Raw genomic sequence first — 16,509 nt, forward strand, 5'->3', positions numbered from 1 at the left:
TCAATATCGACATGCCTATCCGGGGCGATCGGAAGTCAAACCTCCGGCAAATGTGTAGTATGCATATCTGGGGTAAGTAAGAATTAGTATCCCCACCTATCATCTACCGGTAATATGGATAACGTGGGACATGTGTAAGCTTCTTTTTGGGGTCAAGGTTCCCTCGTGCCAGGGTTAAGTTGACGATCCATCCGATGTGTGGGATTAAGCATAAAATTATTACTAGGCTTGATGTTCCAATCTCGCTGTACATTAACCCGAAGTAGCGGGGAAGGGAGACTCCATACACCAAGGACAATGCGGTCTGATATACGCTGTCGATGTCGCATAGATTACGCAACTTTTGCTAGTTGTTTTTCTCCGTTTGCATTGTTTTGACAGCTATCAGTAGCTACTGCGGCCAAGAACAATAGAGATAATATTGTGGGTATCGCTCCGTCTGCAGATGGCAATTGCCGTTGATTGCTTGTGGCTGTCTGTACTAGACTAGCATGACTAGCCACGGCATAGTCGGATCAATCTTATTTCTATTCACTTTAGCCCTCTTCTACCGTATGTACTACTTTAGTTCGTCTGTATTCTAAGGGATTATCAAGCGGTGATTGGGTCAATGACACCATCAACTTGGCCCGGCAATGCCGGGTTGTAAACATGAATAGGAATCGGAGCTGGAGTAAGATTATTGTCTCGGAGCAAACAAAGAACTCGTCAGTCATTGAATGAGAAGGATCAGCAATCATGAACAGTCTCAGATACATTATGACACCAAGCATATATAGATAGACCCTGATCCATCTCGAAGGAAATGATATCTTCAAGACTCAACTCGATACATCTCTTCTAGAGCGTTGAACTTGAAAATAATCCACACAGTCGAGAAATTAAGCTGCCTTTTGCATCGAGAGTGATTGAGACTCAGTCGTGCATTCTAGTAATATCACCTTTTTCGACAATATTCGCCGTTGGTAAGCTACAGTATCCCATTACTAGACATATCGAGTAACATTATTGGCATTTCATTCAAGATGAGATCGTACGACGTATCCACAATTATGCGACAGGAATATAAAACTCTGATACTTGACTTGGGTGGTGTTCTTGCCAAGTATTCAACAAAGAACAATGTCGGTCTCTCCGCAAGCCTGATCAAAGCTGCCCTCGACACATCCTACTGGCACGACTACGAAGCAGGCCGTATTACAAACGACGAGTGCTACAATAATATATGCCAAGAATTCGGCATTGACATTGAAACATGGACCGAAGCGTTGGGACAAATGAGAAGGGGGGGCCTGCAGGTAAATACTGCTTTGATCTCCTCTATCAAGGAGCTCAGACAGATGCATCCTAATACCAAGGTTTTCTGTCTTTCTAACATCCCTGCATCTGAGTCTGACGCACTCGAACATGAAATCCAGAGCTGGGGTATCATTGACGAATTCATCGGCTCTGCCACTATTCGTCAGAGGAAGCCAGACATGGCCGCTTACGAAGAATGCTTGAAGATTGTCAAGACCCCTGCATCTTCTTGCATCTTTGTTGATGATAAGGTGGAGAATGTTGTTGCCGCTCAAGCCCTTGGTATCAAGAGCATCTTATTCAATGATACCGAAACTCTCGTCAGGGATCTTCACAACCTCATTGGAGATCCTGTTGCACGCGCAAAGTTGTTTCTTGAAGACGAAGGAAAGCGCCTCTTCTGTCCAATGAGCACTTCTCATATGCTTCTGGACAATTACTCTCAGTTGATCATTTTTCAAAACCCGAGAATCCGGTAGATCTATCTGAAACGTCGCTTATTGGGCAGTTGGCTAATGACTTTAGTGATCTGGTTATGCCAGAGAGCATGGGGGACTCTTGGAACTATTTCCAACAAGGATCGCCGATACTGACGAACACAGTCCACCCCGATTATTCTGACACTACATCACTCGTAATAGCAGTCTTGGACAATGTTACAACGGCTGCAAAACTCAAGGCCAGAGATGAGATACTCTCAAACTTGACCCCGGACGGTTTGCCTCTTGTAAGTCTCAGATAAAAACTCACAGACTGATTCTGATCGCTGGTCAGTGTTGGCTTAGCAAAAGTCGTCCTCAGTTTTGCCACTGCATCTGCGTCAGCGTTTTCCGCTTCTTCGTCATCAACGACTGGGGTGAAGAGCTCTCCATGGTTAATGATTTTGTCTGCCGTCTACTCGAAACTCGAGCCTACCTTCACGGAAGTCGCTATTACAAAAACCCAGATTGGCTCCTATATATACTCTCTGACCTCTGCGAGAGGCGTCCTTCGGACCCACAGCTTCAGCGTATAAGAGGGTTGCTCATCGAGTGTGTTCGCGAACGTATGGGATGTGATGACAATGTTTTTGGTGCTGTAATGAGATCGTTGAGTTCTCAATCTCTTGGTTTTCAGAATGGGAGAGATTTGAAGATTGTGCTTGATGGGCAGCAACTTGACGGCGGATGGGATTTGGCATGGTCATGGGGGTACGGCGCTGAGCCGCATCACATTGGAAGTCGGAGAGTTTTGACAGCCATGGCTCTGAACGCGATTCAGGGGATGGAATTGTTTTCTGAAGAGACTGTTATCCCATAGAATCAGCCAAGCCTTCTGCGGTAGTGTTGTTCGGCGTTCTCTCCGACAATCATGAATTGAATCAGTTTGGCTCACAAGTGGAACTCTCGGTTGTTTTCGAGCCGAGCTAAATTGAGGGGTGAAAGAGTTGTCTTTGAATTCAAACTGCGCGATTAATTTTGTAACAAGTAAAGAGATATCATTCATCTCCTTACGAACTCATCATGTTTGAAGAAAAGATAGTCGATTTCGAGGCCTCAACTGGATCGATCCCCCTCGTTGGTGCAACAATCGTGGTTGACCAATCAGACTTCCCAGGCATCATCCGCGCCGCAAAGGACTTGGCACAAGACTTTGGCCGTGTAACAAAAGGACATTGCAGTCCTGTGCTCTTGCTAAGAACAAAGGAAGACTACGTGCATATCAATACAAAGACGGCTATCTTGATTGGCAGTATTAGCTCGAGTGTGATCATCAAGAGGCTGGTAGAGAATAGCAAATTGGACGCAAAGGCGATCGATTGCAAATGGGAATCCTTCACCACAGTTGTCCTCGATGATCAGCTTGGGGGTTGCGAGAAAGCTCTGATCATCGCCGGGAGCGATAAACGAGGTGCTATATTTGGTATATATACACTCTCAGAACAGATTGGCGTCTCTCCGTAAGCCCTTCAGTACACGATCGAGACGGAATAATCGCTAACCCGGTGCAGATGGTATTGGTGGGCTGATGTGCAACCGAAACATCATGCCGAGATCCATGCTATCCAAAAACAAACCATTCATGGCGAGCCATCTGTTCGTCACCGAGGCATTTTCCTCAATGACGAAGCCCCGGCTTTGACTGGCTGGGTCAGGGAAAGGTTTGGAGGATACAATTCCAAATTCTACGCAACCGTGTTTGAACTCCTTCTGAGACTCAAGGTCCGTTCTCTCCACTCATTCCTACTACCCGACATGATATTGACGGTATAGGCCAACTTCTTATGGCCAGCGATGTGGCCAGGTTATCCCAATCCAGGAGCATCCTTCTTCACTGATGACCCCCTGAACCAAAAGCTTGCAGACGAATATGGAATTGTGATATCAACATCGCATCACGAACCCATGCAACGCTTGTCAAACGAGTGGTTTGCTGACAATCCAGATGGAAGCTGGAACTGGTTGACTAACAAGCAGAAAATCACCGAGTTCTTTGAGCATGGTGCGAGCAGGGCCAAAGACTGTGATTCATACTTTACCCTGGGGATCAGAGGAGAATATGACAAAAAGATGTTGGCAGAAGACCCCGCTTCTGTAGTTCAGGATGCTATTGAGACCCAGAGGGAGGTTATAAAGAAGGTCTATGGGAGTGAAGACGCGGTGCCTCGTTAGTGTCGTCATCCAAAGAATCTGCGCTGCCACTGACTCTTGAACAGAGCTGTTTGCTATATACAAGGAAGTGCAGTCCATGTTTGAAACCGGGCGTCTGAATGTTCCAGAAGATGTCACGTTGCTGTTTCAGGATGACAACTTTGGCACGATTCGTCGTCTTCCGACAACTGAAGAATCCAAGAGAAAAGGAGGAGCAGGTGTAAGTTCACGCTCAAGTATAAAGCGGTCTTAGTTGACACAGGCCAGGTTTACTACCATCTACAATACGTTGGAGACCCTCGCAGTTACAAGTGGATCAACACAAACTCTCTCGTGGGTGTACATTTCTTCGTGACCAAACTGTTGCTGACAAGGCATAAAGGGCAAAGTATGGCATCAGCTCCAGCAGGCATATCACCACAACGCCAGGCAGATCTGGGTGTTCAATGTAGGCGACCTCAAGCCTCAGGAACTCCCTATTTCTTTCGCTCTAGCCTTGGCATGGGATGTCAACAGCATCAAACACAACAGTCTTCCCGACTTCTTCTGTCGTGCAGCCGAGCGGGAGTTTGGAGCTGATCTCGCAAATGAGGTCGGTTCGGTTTGGCATCAACACGACCGGCTACTATCGTTGAGAAAACATGAACATATCGAACCAGAGACGTTCTCGATCCTGCACTACAAGGAAGCTGATTCGATCCTCAATCGCTGGAAGGTTCTTCTTGACCGTGCGGAGACATTGCACGACCGGATTTCTGAAGGACAGAAGGCTTCCTCCTTCCAGCTTATCCTTCATCCAATAAAGGCTTCATACATCTACAATGCATTGCGTATCAACCAAGCGCGTAATAAGCTCTTCGCTCGCCAGAGACGCAACTCCGCGAACAAGATTGCTCAAGAGGTCTTGGATCTCTTCGATGCCGATTTTGATCTTTCAGAAGAGTTCCACAATCTACTTGATGGGAAATGGAATCACATCCTGATGCAACCACATTACGGATATGAAGATACTTGGCATGCGCCATCACGAGACATGATCAGCGGGCTATCCTTTGTCCAGCGACGGCAGAACTCGAACCCCATTGTTGGACAGATGGGAGTTGCGGTTGAGGGCCACGAAGGCGTGCGAGTCGGACGTATCAATGAGGAGTCAGAACGAACGCATCCAAGCAGGCGAGATCTTGTACCCGGCCTGACCCTTGCTCCCATGAGTCGGTATGGGCCTGATTTCAGGTGGTTTGATGTTTTTACTCGCGGAGTGCCCGCTATCAACTGGTCAACTTCGGTTTCGTATCCCTGGATCATACTGTCACAGACTGAGGGAGAGTTGGTTCCTGGCCGAGATGATGTGCGAGTTCACATTTCTATTGATTGGTCCCAAGTACCTCAAAATTTCCAAGAGGATGTTCTTATAGATGTGCAGTCGCGTGAAGGAGACTTTGAGCAAGTTCACCTACCCATCGATGGTCGACAAGTCCCAGGTTCATTCCGTGGCTTTGTGGAACAGGGCTACTATATCTCGATTCCAGCAACCGGTTGCTCCATACACAAGCCATACCTGATGCTTCCTGATACAGGTAGACTCGAGACTGGAAGTGTTGCTCTCGTTCCCGGAACAAGGACCGAGGGTGTAATTCCTTACCTAGAATACCCGCTCTTCACGTTTAGCGAAACCAACAAGACACAACTGGTGCTTTACTTTGGCACAACTCTCGACTTGTCATCGGAGGATATCCTGACCTATAACGTACAGGTTGACGAAGGCCAGAGCCAGATGTACACTTTGCAGAGGAGGACTCCCGAGAGCGAGAAGAATGCCGCAGATAAGGGATGGGCGTCGGCTGACGGTTGGTTCTTTGCTGCGTCGGACAATGTATGGGTACGGAGGCATGAGCTAGGAATGTTGAAGAGCGACGTGCATAATCTCAAACTCCGATTAAATCACCCGAACATGTTGTTGGAGAAGGTTGTTGTCGACTTTGGCGGAGTGCAAGAGAGTTACTTGGGTCCCCCTGGGGGCACTAGGGTTTGAGGAGATGAACGACCTTGCATACATATACAGACGGGAGAATTACCGAATGTGATCAGTCCACGATATTATATATTGGATCTAAAAAATACTTTTCATGCAATGAATGTAAATACTATCGAGTTGACAAACGCTAACAGTATATGTTCAATTAAATTTATACATCGAAACCCGGCCACAACGCTTAGCAAGTAAGGCTGAACTTGAGCTTGCGATCCTTGTTGGCAATACCGAAGTACTTCTCAACCTCGGTGCTGTGCGCAGGTGTATCGAAAGCAGTGAACCAGAAACCACTGGCATCCTTCTGCTGCCAGAGCCAGCAACCGACATTGTTGTAGAACTGCTGAAGACTGGCAGTGGTGGCAGCAGCCTTCTGGTAGTTGGGTCCCTTGGTAGGCCAGCCGGTCTCGCCAACCCAGACAACAGCCTTGGAGTTGACAGCCTTGACGTGCTTCTGAACGTTCCAGAAAGAGTTCTGGAAGGTCTTGAGACGGAGAGCATCCTTGATGGGAACGCCCTGCCAGTAGGGGAAACCGTTTGTAATGGCGAGATCACAGGCCTTGGTTACGACGTCGTTGCGGCCGTCGACCCAAGCGGTCCAGGTGTCGGTGTGTCCGACCTTGATGTTCTTGTTGTATTGGTGGACCATGCCTCGGACGTCGTAGATCTGCTGTGCGAGCTTCTGGGGAGAGATGTCCTCACGGTAGAGGTCCTCGGATCCGACGCTGATGGCGGCAATCCAACCGGTGCCGTGTTGCTTGATAGCCTTGAGGAGAGCGGCCTTGTCGCGGCCGAAGTGAGCATCATCGGTGGCCCAAACGCCGACAAGGATCTTCATGCCAGTGGCCTTGGCAGCGGGGACGGCCTTGACAAGTGCTGAGGAGGGAGTCAGTAATTGTCTATTGATGGTGTTATAAAAAAAAAATGCGAAAGACTTACTGTTGCAGTCATCGGCAGAGTACAGACGAACAGCGTTGAAACCCTTGTTCCAGCTCTTGATGGCCTGGAAATCCTTCTTCCAGTCGGCTTCCCACTTACAGGCACCATCAGCCCTGTTGGCGCCAATGCTGAAACCCTTGTAGGTACCAGCCAGAGCCTCGCCACTCATCATGAGGGCCACCGCAAGGGTGCTAAGAGTGCTGAAGAACTTCATAGTGAATAATTAAAGATAGTAGGTAAAAGAAAGATAACTGATTAATAAGCGAGTGACAGTTAAAGACCCAAAAGGACAAGAAGGTAAAAAAAAAGATGGGATGGAAAGTTGGTTTTATTATGGGATGATGGAAATTATGCCCCTTTTTTCTTGACGCTTTTTGCCCCTTTGGGCTCGTATTTACCCTGGCGCGTGAAGTGTTCTAGACCAATTTGGCCGTGTGGGATGCTATTTTTATGCTTGGCCTGGTCATAGAATGGCGCTAGAAAGGATGGCCTCGCGCGGAAGGTCGGCTTTGCGAGGATGGATTCGATCCATGGGCAATTAAATCAGATTTGTTTTCATGCTTAATCCATTTTTAGTATTTTGAGCAATTCGAGATGCGTCATCATGTCCTGACTTGAGTCAATGACAAAAAGCAATCTCTGCTCTGTGCTGTAGTTACAGTCGACCACTGACCACTGACCACTGTCCACTGACCGGACCAGATAATAATGGAACCAGGCCAAGGTGATCTTCCTTGGTAATCGATTGTCCACGCGATGCTGTCCGATCATTGGTCGGAAGCACCGGATCCCCCGATTTCCATCCTTGCCAAGTGTCTCAACTCAATTCTCCACGAGGCCTCCATCTGACCTACCCTATTGCAATCACGAATTTCGTAAATCACAACTTCAATACAGATAGATCTAATCATACGAAGGCTCATAACTATACTAGCAAGGCGGAATAATTAGGCATCGGCTTGATAGTAGTTATAAAGTAATAGATATATGCTAACAGTCTAAAAACGTGGTTAAATTCAAGATTACAACAATAGCTCCATAAGTCCTCAGATTTGGGAACATGCCATTCAAAATCCCCAACACATTATATTCAAACTCCAACTAAACTTGAAATAAGAAACATTCGCGCATATATCGACAGGACCTTCAGATCCTATTATCTTCTTAATATTCCATTTGCATAAGACAACTGATATTACATTAATAGTGTATGAGAAAAGAGGACGTTTGATGTGTATACAAGCCACGATAAGATAAGATTAGATAATACGACCGCTGTGAAGATTAGATTAGATTAGATATGTCTATCGATATAGGCATAAGATAAGAGAGTCTGTTTCTTATCGAACCTGGAAATTAATTCTCCAATTCAGCCTGCAGCATAACTAACTTAATTATTCTTTTAATATGAAAAAATCCCAGTATATCTTTCAACCGTATTGAATCGTCTTGCAGTTAAAGCATCGACCATGTCTGTTAAAAAATGGCAGCGAGGCCAAGTTTGAAAACTCGGGCTATTCAAGACCGAACGTGGAAGCCGAGGTCTATGTAGCCCCTGTAAACCTTGATATCAATGCCCCCAAAGTTAATGCAACATGGCTATTGGTGGAAATATTCCTCTTCCTCGACCACCAAGAGATAAACAACTTTCCTCATAGGCAAATGTTGAAGGATAGTTGAGTCTATACAAGTAGATAATACTTCCAGTAGCAACGTAACTAAAATAGTCTTTATCGAAAATCATATCTGTATTATTTTGACTCAGCATGAGATTCTTGACCATTGCTTCTGTTGTCCTGGGCGTTTTTGGAGGTGTTCAGGCTGCGAAACCACCCTTCTTCATCCTTACCGGAGACTCAACTGTTGCTACTGGCGGAGGTTGGGGTGATGCACTTCTCAATAGAACCAAGAAACCTGGAAGTGGGATCAATCTAGCAAAGAATGGTGCCACCACCGTTTCTTTCAGAGGCCAAGGCCTTTGGGATACCGCGCTAGATAATGTCAAGGCCCAGAAGGCTAAGCATGAGGCTATCGTTACGATCCAATTCGGCCATAACGATCAAAAGACCCTCACTCTGGAGCAATATTCGGACAACCTTTCCACAATGATTAGCGAGGTCAAGACTGCTGGTGGAACTGCCGTAAGTTCCAACTTCGATATCTCGACACTGTGACTAACATTATAGATCATCATCACATCACTCACCCGCCGCACTTTCAAAGATGGAAAAGTGGTCGAGAATCTTAGCAAAGAGAGAGATGCTGCCATTGCCGTGGCGAACCAGGCCGGAGTCAAGTATTTGGACCTCAACACCGCAAGCACCAAATATGTTAATGCGATTGGCCAAGAGAACGCAGATAAATACAACGAGATTGAAGGAGATCGGACACACCTCAATCTTTCAGGAAAGATTGTCTTTGGTAGAATGGTGGCTGATATGTTGGTTCAGAAGAGACGTGATGTGGCTCGATATATCGAGACCGACGAGAAGCTGAGCCAGCTCATCAGGGATGGAATCTTTACAACTGGGCAGGAATAGCAATTGTTTAGTTGTATACAGTCCAAGGTAGAAACGGCAATACGCGTCGTTACACGTTGACTCTTGAACTCAATATGCTGAAGGTTCTGTTAGAGAAGAAATGCATAAGAACCTTGGATGGGGGTTCGGTAGCCTGAGAGGGCAAGTTATATAATTCAAGGCTCTTTAAAAAGAGCAACTGATGTGTCGTCGAGAGCCGCAAGAAAGTTCACTGTCACATAGACCCGCTAGGCAATGCAATATTTGATATTTCGAATTGTATATTCTCTTCTATTTTATTCTAGCTGTGCAACACTCTCCGATTACATTTTAGAGTAGGTGTAGCAAAGTGGACCTGATAGAGTATCCATGTAGTCCTTCACCACAGGCCCATTCTCGGCAAGCTCCATAACAGGCATTGTGTCAGTGATCGTGGCAGGAATAGTTGTCTGGGAAACTCGGAAGCCGGTGTAGTCAGATAAGCGAGTATCATTACGTCCTTGCCACTTTAATGTTGTCAGTAAACGTGCAACTCCAAATTGAATAGAAGAAAAGCCTACCTTGGCCCAAACACGGTCAACATTGGCGTGGTGGAGGAAAAAGAGAGGCTCGTTAGGAGAGGTAGCAGGGCCCATATCGCCAAAGATAACACTATGGACTAGTAATTTGTTAGCACGAGAAGATATGTTGAGGGGAATTGTATTTACTCTGAGCGTGGGGGAGCCCCTCAAGCATGTCGGACATGTCCTTGTAAGTGTCAAAGCCGTAGATGGTGTTCATGACCTTGGAGTTGTAGGCAGTAACCTGCATATCGCCAAGGATCTGATCGCCATTCTCGTCCTTGCCCAATCCACCATTGAACTCGCGAGTGAAGCAGTGCAGACGATCGCCGGATGTGTTCATGTCAGGCCACCCCATAGCCAGAGTCAAGTTGGTGTTGGCGAAAGGTCCATCGACGACACAGCGCTCAAAGCCAGGGACGTTGCTCTCAGTGCGCTGGCCATCACCGCCGAAGCCTGTCTTCGCATCGAACAGAGGCGAGTTCTTCATATCGTTCTTATCAGCGTCAATGCTCCAGTCCCAGTACGGTTGAACACCCTTGTAATCACATTCGTTCTTGAGTAGATCCTCATGCAGCTGAACAAACCAGCGATGCCAAGGAAGAAAGTTGGCGACGAAATGAATCTCGGTATTAAGAGCGAAGTGAGTATATACGAGGTCGTCCATGCGGGATGTGACGGCGTTGATGTGGTGGTATTTCTCCTTGGGCAGGTTGCGGATGCAAACGGCGGCGCGAAGGTACTCGGCCTTCTCAGCGCTGGTAAGCTCGCGCCATTCTTTGCGAACGTCGGGATCTTTGCATACGCTGTTGACACGAGCGAGAGGACTGGCAAGAGATATGGCGGCCAAAGCCAGGGTGAGGAGAGACTGGGGGAGCATTTGAACGAGTGTGTATATAACGAATGTAGTAATGATGTCTTAACGAGTGACAAGGTATTAGATCTGATAGCGACCGGTGCCGAAAGCTGAATAGAATGGACCTAGAAGAGTGCAACACCGGGTATCTTATGCACGATGCGATTGATCTTTCTTTGATAGGTGGCATGGATCGACCTCCTGATTTTGCATTCCCGGCGGCTCAAGTTCCAGGTTGGAGTAATTCCACGAGGACATGGGACGATCCTTCGTCCATTCAGGTTCAGACTAGCGGTCAATTAGTGGATTTATGCAGACTTATCTGTTGTCAAGTCTACAAATACGAGCTTGGGTATGCCTGTCAAGCCGGTTGTCTCCTTCTTCTAGAAGTAAGGACGACAAAACTCTTAGCTTTTTCAACGGCGCTGTAAAATCCCTGACAACCATTCTTTTAATAGCTGGAAAGACTGGGGCATGTAGTGGTTTCTTGAGACGCCCAGCCGGATGTTAGCCTACATAGAGACTAGCCAGGGGCCCACGGGCCAAGGATCAATCATGAACTGCGACATCATTGACGTGGGGTTAGTCCTCGTATAGCCTTTAGTCAATGCCGATGCTGTCTTCGGGTTTTCTTTGACGAGCCTAAGATCGCCCTCTGTCACTTTGGCGCCTTGTTCAAGGTCGCAATGAAGATCTCGGAAGTCGGTCGACGATGCGTGATGTTAAGCTAAAGTGTGGATCACCGCCAGTTCTCCTCAACCTCAACAGAACAATAGCAGATCGAAGAAAGCTTCTACAGTTTCTCTGTTGATGCCCTATACAAGCTTCTCAAGCTCAAAATCGATTATTACCTAAGATGATATATGTTGTGAAGGGGACGAAGTGACATGAGCTGTTCTTCTCACACTTGTTCGGCTTAGGGGCTTGTCTTTCGCCTTTTGTTCGTCAAACTCAACCCCTTGTTCCGTCCAAGACCATATCACCGACGTCAAAAAGAAGCAGGTTATTATTCTCAGGTCGAGTATGACCAGTTTAATGCGACAAGAATAAGTCGCCAGACAACAGGACTCGCAAGTAACAACCGAGACTACAACACCGTCGTTAGGTATCATGCTTCCTAAATACTTATCTGTTCGCGTACACGATTTTGTCTTGGCTTAGAGATAAAGTGGTTTACCCGAGTTGCAGCACTTGATAGATGCCTTGTCCAAGGGAAAGACGTACTACTCTAGTGTCGCTGCTTAACTCTTACAAATCATTAGCCTGCATTTATCTTGCTTCATGCATAACTATATGTCCATGGCAATAACACGATTACTGGAGATATATACATCCTGACTGGAACTCCTTCACAATTGCTACCACCCAGCTGCTGATCAGACAATTGAGTTACACCTTCCATACGTTATAGGACTGGGGACAGATCAAGTTCCAAAGATACCAGAGATCACCGAAAGCTCTATTGCGAGTATTACAAGACTGTTAGAGTTCTAGACTATATATGCAAGAAATTAATTACCAGGCCGGTGACCAGAGGTCAAGTACATTCTTTTGGATATCCTTACGCCTTTTCAGGTCACTTGAGGAGCTGTTTCTCGTCACGTCTCTGATAACACAACCTTGTGCGCCGTTGTCACGCTGGCTGGAGAAGACGTTTTCAAGCCACTTAACAGCCGCCCCGTTACTGTCGCTGGCTTCCTCGAAGTGCGAGCCGACAGTGTTCCTTTCGTAGAGAATGTTTGCCCCCACACCGCAATATCTCTTGACTACAGCATCTGTATCAGATATGGGCGTGACCTCGTCGGGAATAGCTTGGTAGATGAACAGCGGCCATTGGGGAACACCGTGATATCCCATGATGCCTTCCCGATTGATAAGAGCCAAGATCTTTGGCTCTTTGAGAATGTCGGTACCATTCTGGAAGTATTTGTTGATGTCGATTTTACCAAAGGCAGCGCCAGATTCGGTAATGGTAAAGCCCTCAGCAGCTAGAAAGCCGGTTTTGTTGTAATGACTGTCATCGTTGAGTTTGGATACAAGGTACTTGCGGACATCAGGATACTGGCTCGTAAGACCCAACAAGGTGTTTGGTATCAGACCGGCCGTAGCTTGACCATTGACAGAGTGTATGAAGGCACTAATATTGGCCAACGGGGCTCCCATAGCAGCGCCAACAACGGGACCTGCTGTCAGATCGGGTGCATACTGTACTGCAAGTTCTGATGCCCATTCGGTGGCAAATGCACCACCAGAATATCCCCAAAGGGCCACACGGGGCGAATTTGTGACGTTCAAGCCCAGGCCAACTGACAAAACAGCTCGAATCGAGTCCAAAATGGCGTGTCCAGACATAACACCAGCGGTAAAAGACGCCAAGGGACCCTCATAATCTGGAACAGAGACGAAAAGACCCGAACTCAGAGCAGCCATATAAGAAGCAGAAGAATCATTGCTCGCGCTGTACATGGTGTAACTGGGGCTGGCATCGACATCGGCAGAGTCATAGGGAACGTGGAATGACAGCAGAGCGCTTTGTTGGTACTTTTGCTGCGCAAGACTATCTGGACCCAGCTCAGGGACCAAGAGAGTGGTGACGGCCCATGTAGGCTTGAAATGACTGTCCGTTGTGCGATAGAGGATGTTGTAGGAAGCAGAGCTATTAGGCGTGATGCTGGTCAAGTTTCCAGGGGCAGATCGTACCCTCAAAACTGTCCCAGGCTCAGTGTTCTCAAATCCAGGCGGTGCAGTATACCATGGATCCTTGCTAGGTGGAACTGGTTCTGACAACGTAGCTTGAGTGGCGCCAACGAAGCCGAGCCACAAGCTCAAAGAAAACACCAGACGATTGAGAACCATACTGAAGAACAAATGAATGACTTGAACTGTCAATGGCCCATTAGAACTCGGAGTAGGAAATGTGGGATCATTTTATTTAGCAATGCATCTTATTTAAACTCTGGGGTTGTTATGGTAGCGGTAAACCAGGGCCTGAAGATCAGCACATAGGCCTGGCATCGCCTACCTATCCCCAACCAGCCGGGGCAAGATGAGTCATTGTGAGCCATGGATTAAATCTACTCAATTCAGAAGACTCCTGACTGTCGCTAAGTCTTAGAACTAGAAATGAGTTTATTGAGAAAGGGTTGAAGTCCTTCAGGTAGACTTGTAAGGTACTCTACTACGTAGAATGAAGCTGACTTTGTCTAACAAACAGAGAACAGAGATTTCAGTTTAAGTTCTGGGTTATAGCCTGTAAGTGCAGAGTTCCACGTTTGAACTGTTAGAACGGCCTGTTTATTGACCGACCCCCTTGTCAGGCCCTGGCACCTTTATCAGGCCCTCCTGCACTTACACTATAACTGGTTGCTTTCGTGATTTAACTTTTAGACGGGGCCCACCAGCGAGGCCTGAGGAAAGCAAGGCCTATTACTATGCCTTGTTTTATTCTTTCTTTCTCTTGCCTGGACCTCTTGTGTATATCAAGCGGCTCATTCACATGGCCTTCATAATAGCTTCGAACACAAAGTCAGACAGGACCATCGCCAGTATCAGCGACGCTACAATGGACATCGCATCGAAGTTGGAAGCCTTTCCAACTTTCGACATATTACACTACATCTCAACCTTACTTGCCGTTTGCACCTATGCTGCGCTGATCATCATTTCAACACCCAAAACTGGACCTGCTTCCCTGGTGCGATATTCGTCCCCTGCTATTGTCCTTACAGTAGGGAAACAACTATTTCGCGAGGCATCTCGAGTTAGCGGCAGTTCTGGTCATCGTAGCTTGACTCTGGCGCTCACGGCATTGTTTATATTACAATGTTGCAACTTCTTGGTTCTTACAAGGCTGGATGCCGACGATTTGGCAAAGAAGAACGTATTCCGAGCCTCTGATAATGCGGTGTACAAGGTTTACAGAGTTGTTTGTCTCATATTCAACGTGCGAGGCATTGGAACGCCATGGCAAGCAAAGCATCTTTCTGGCTTCCCCCGGTTCTACCAGCATGAGAAAAGACGTGAACCAACTGCCATCTGGTTTATATTTCGTCAGTCACTTATCCTTGCATGGCAATGCCTTCTTCTAGACATTATTTACACCTCATCGCTTAGCACGCCAAAGGAGGACACACAGAGGCTTTTTGGTCCAGGAACAGAGTATATGTATCTGGACGCCACCGCCGAGCAATGGATGGGCCGTTGTTTTGTTGGAATCATTGCATGGGTAATACCCGGTAGAGTATCCATTGATCTACCATACCGTGCCATATCGCTGGTCTCGGTCCTTTTTGGCTTTACGTCACCGCAACAATGGCCGCCGCTGTTTGGGAGCATTTGGGATGCATACACTATTCGAGGTTTCTGGAGGTAAGTTTCAATACTCGTATCGCCATTTACTCTTTCTGACATGACTAGCACATTCTGGCACCAGTACTGTCGCTGGGCTCTCACATCAATCAGTAATTTTATATGTCGAGACTTTCTGCGGCTTCCACGGCCGTCTATAGTCGAGCGTTACTTGAACATCTCAGTTGTCTTTGTAGGATCAGCTGTTGTTCACATGGCTATTGATTCGTTTTGTTGGGGACCGCCTACAAAGCCGAAGCCAATGTTACCCGCATTGGCTTTTTTCGGCTCCTTCGTTGTTGGTATCATTATCGAAGACACGGTTCAAGCTCTATGTCGCCGCATCACCGGCGCAAAGAAGCAAGATGGAGATGATGGAGTCCCTGTGTGGCACAAGCTTGTAGGCTACATTTGGGTATCATTTTGGTTCATCATGACATCGTCTTGGTACCTGTACCACAACACTCGGCTACCGCCAGATGATACATGGATGGTGCCGGTCAGCGTTGTGGACACAATTGGTATGGACTCAGCCAAGAAGGCGCTGCTTGTCAGCGGCTTGATCTTGAGGTTTGCAGTTGGCATTGAGGTTTAATGACCTTGCTGGGGGTAAAGCGAGGCTGGGTTTGCATTTTAGAAGATAAATACTTTATATAGATATCGAAACTAATGCAAATGATCAATTGTCTCCATAAGAACGCTTGCTTGATATTGGCTGAGATCGACCCAGAGCAATGACTATTCCAGTATATGGAAGATGCAGTTCCGGCTTTGGGTGTAGTCATTCACTCGATCCTTCGTGGGCTATACATTGATTTGATCACAAGCTTCATAATGTGTTTATCTTTTTCGTTGGCTGCTTGGTGATACTGAAATACACGCATGGCTCTTCACGATGCATCACGGTTATGCACAAGTCAAAGGGATATGATGTACATTAAAACCCAAATTGTGGTTTAGGTGTTGTGCTCTTTGAACTGTTTCAACTGTCAAGTCTATTTGATTTTTGTCACGGGCTGAGTCCGGCGGTACGGGTGGACAGGGAACGCTTCGGGCGTAATAGGTTCTATTGCTACGGATAGGCACTGCAGGCAGGTCAGGCTCTATTAACAAGACGTAGCTCAAGGAGCTACGTTCAGGATCTGACTGGCGGTCTAACTAAGGTTACGGCGATAACGCTATCGCCACGTGATCTGATCCACTTGTGGCTCTAGGGTAGGTTGGTCTGACTTCGAGCTGTGACAATTTTCTGTACTTTACTAGTAAATACTAGTCTAAGCCTCTTAATAACTCTAATTTTTAATAGAATATCTATATAGATTAAAAACTT

General features: G+C 46.8%; 7 protein-coding genes across 7 annotated transcripts; 4 read left to right on the plus strand and 3 right to left on the minus strand.

Moving 5' to 3' along the window:
• Nucleotides 1-1,052: 1,052 nt before the first annotated feature.
• FPOAC1_005913 (uncharacterized protein) lies at nucleotides 1,053-2,598 on the plus strand (the record flags this gene model as incomplete). Its single annotated transcript, XM_044850424.1, has 3 exons — nucleotides 1,053-1,774; nucleotides 1,825-2,026; nucleotides 2,074-2,598. 3 exons carry the CDS (start codon nucleotides 1,053-1,055, stop codon nucleotides 2,596-2,598), a joined length of 1,449 nt encoding a protein of 482 aa, XP_044709134.1.
• Nucleotides 2,599-2,801: 203 nt separating this feature from the next.
• On the plus strand, nucleotides 2,802-5,961 carry FPOAC1_005914 (uncharacterized protein; the record flags this gene model as incomplete). Its single annotated transcript, XM_044850425.1, has 6 exons — nucleotides 2,802-3,238; nucleotides 3,290-3,500; nucleotides 3,552-3,945; nucleotides 3,995-4,149; nucleotides 4,197-4,262; nucleotides 4,312-5,961. 6 exons carry the CDS (start codon nucleotides 2,802-2,804, stop codon nucleotides 5,959-5,961), a joined length of 2,913 nt encoding a protein of 970 aa, XP_044709135.1.
• Nucleotides 5,962-6,142: 181 nt separating this feature from the next.
• Nucleotides 6,143-7,111, minus strand: FPOAC1_005915 (uncharacterized protein; the record flags this gene model as incomplete). The annotated part of the gene is made up of 2 exons (XM_044850426.1): nucleotides 6,143-6,834; nucleotides 6,898-7,111. The coding sequence occupies 2 exons, from the start codon at nucleotides 7,109-7,111 to the stop codon at nucleotides 6,143-6,145; spliced, it is 906 nt and encodes a 301-aa protein (XP_044709136.1).
• Nucleotides 7,112-8,663: 1,552 nt separating this feature from the next.
• Nucleotides 8,664-9,437, plus strand: FPOAC1_005916 (uncharacterized protein; the record flags this gene model as incomplete). The annotated part of the gene is made up of 2 exons (XM_044850427.1): nucleotides 8,664-9,038; nucleotides 9,084-9,437. 2 exons carry the CDS (start codon nucleotides 8,664-8,666, stop codon nucleotides 9,435-9,437), a joined length of 729 nt encoding a protein of 242 aa, XP_044709137.1.
• Nucleotides 9,438-9,739: 302 nt separating this feature from the next.
• FPOAC1_005917 (uncharacterized protein) lies at nucleotides 9,740-10,856 on the minus strand (the record flags this gene model as incomplete). The annotated part of the gene is made up of 3 exons (XM_044850428.1): nucleotides 9,740-9,922; nucleotides 9,977-10,074; nucleotides 10,124-10,856. 3 exons carry the CDS (start codon nucleotides 10,854-10,856, stop codon nucleotides 9,740-9,742), a joined length of 1,014 nt encoding a protein of 337 aa, XP_044709138.1.
• Nucleotides 10,857-12,347: 1,491 nt separating this feature from the next.
• Nucleotides 12,348-13,688, minus strand: TRI8 (Trichothecene C-3 esterase; the record flags this gene model as incomplete). The annotated part of the gene is made up of 1 exon (XM_044850429.1): nucleotides 12,348-13,688. The coding sequence occupies one exon, from the start codon at nucleotides 13,686-13,688 to the stop codon at nucleotides 12,348-12,350; it is 1,341 nt and encodes a 446-aa protein (XP_044709139.1).
• Nucleotides 13,689-14,328: 640 nt separating this feature from the next.
• TRI7 (Acetyltransferase tri7) lies at nucleotides 14,329-15,774 on the plus strand (the record flags this gene model as incomplete). Its single annotated transcript, XM_044850430.1, has 2 exons — nucleotides 14,329-15,200; nucleotides 15,249-15,774. The coding sequence occupies 2 exons, from the start codon at nucleotides 14,329-14,331 to the stop codon at nucleotides 15,772-15,774; spliced, it is 1,398 nt and encodes a 465-aa protein (XP_044709140.1).
• Nucleotides 15,775-16,509: the final 735 nt, after the last annotated feature.

The sequence above is a fragment of the Fusarium poae genome, chromosome 2 (assembly GCF_019609905.1).
Source record: "Fusarium poae strain DAOMC 252244 chromosome 2, whole genome shotgun sequence".
Lineage (NCBI taxonomy): Eukaryota > Fungi > Ascomycota > Sordariomycetes > Hypocreales > Nectriaceae > Fusarium > Fusarium poae.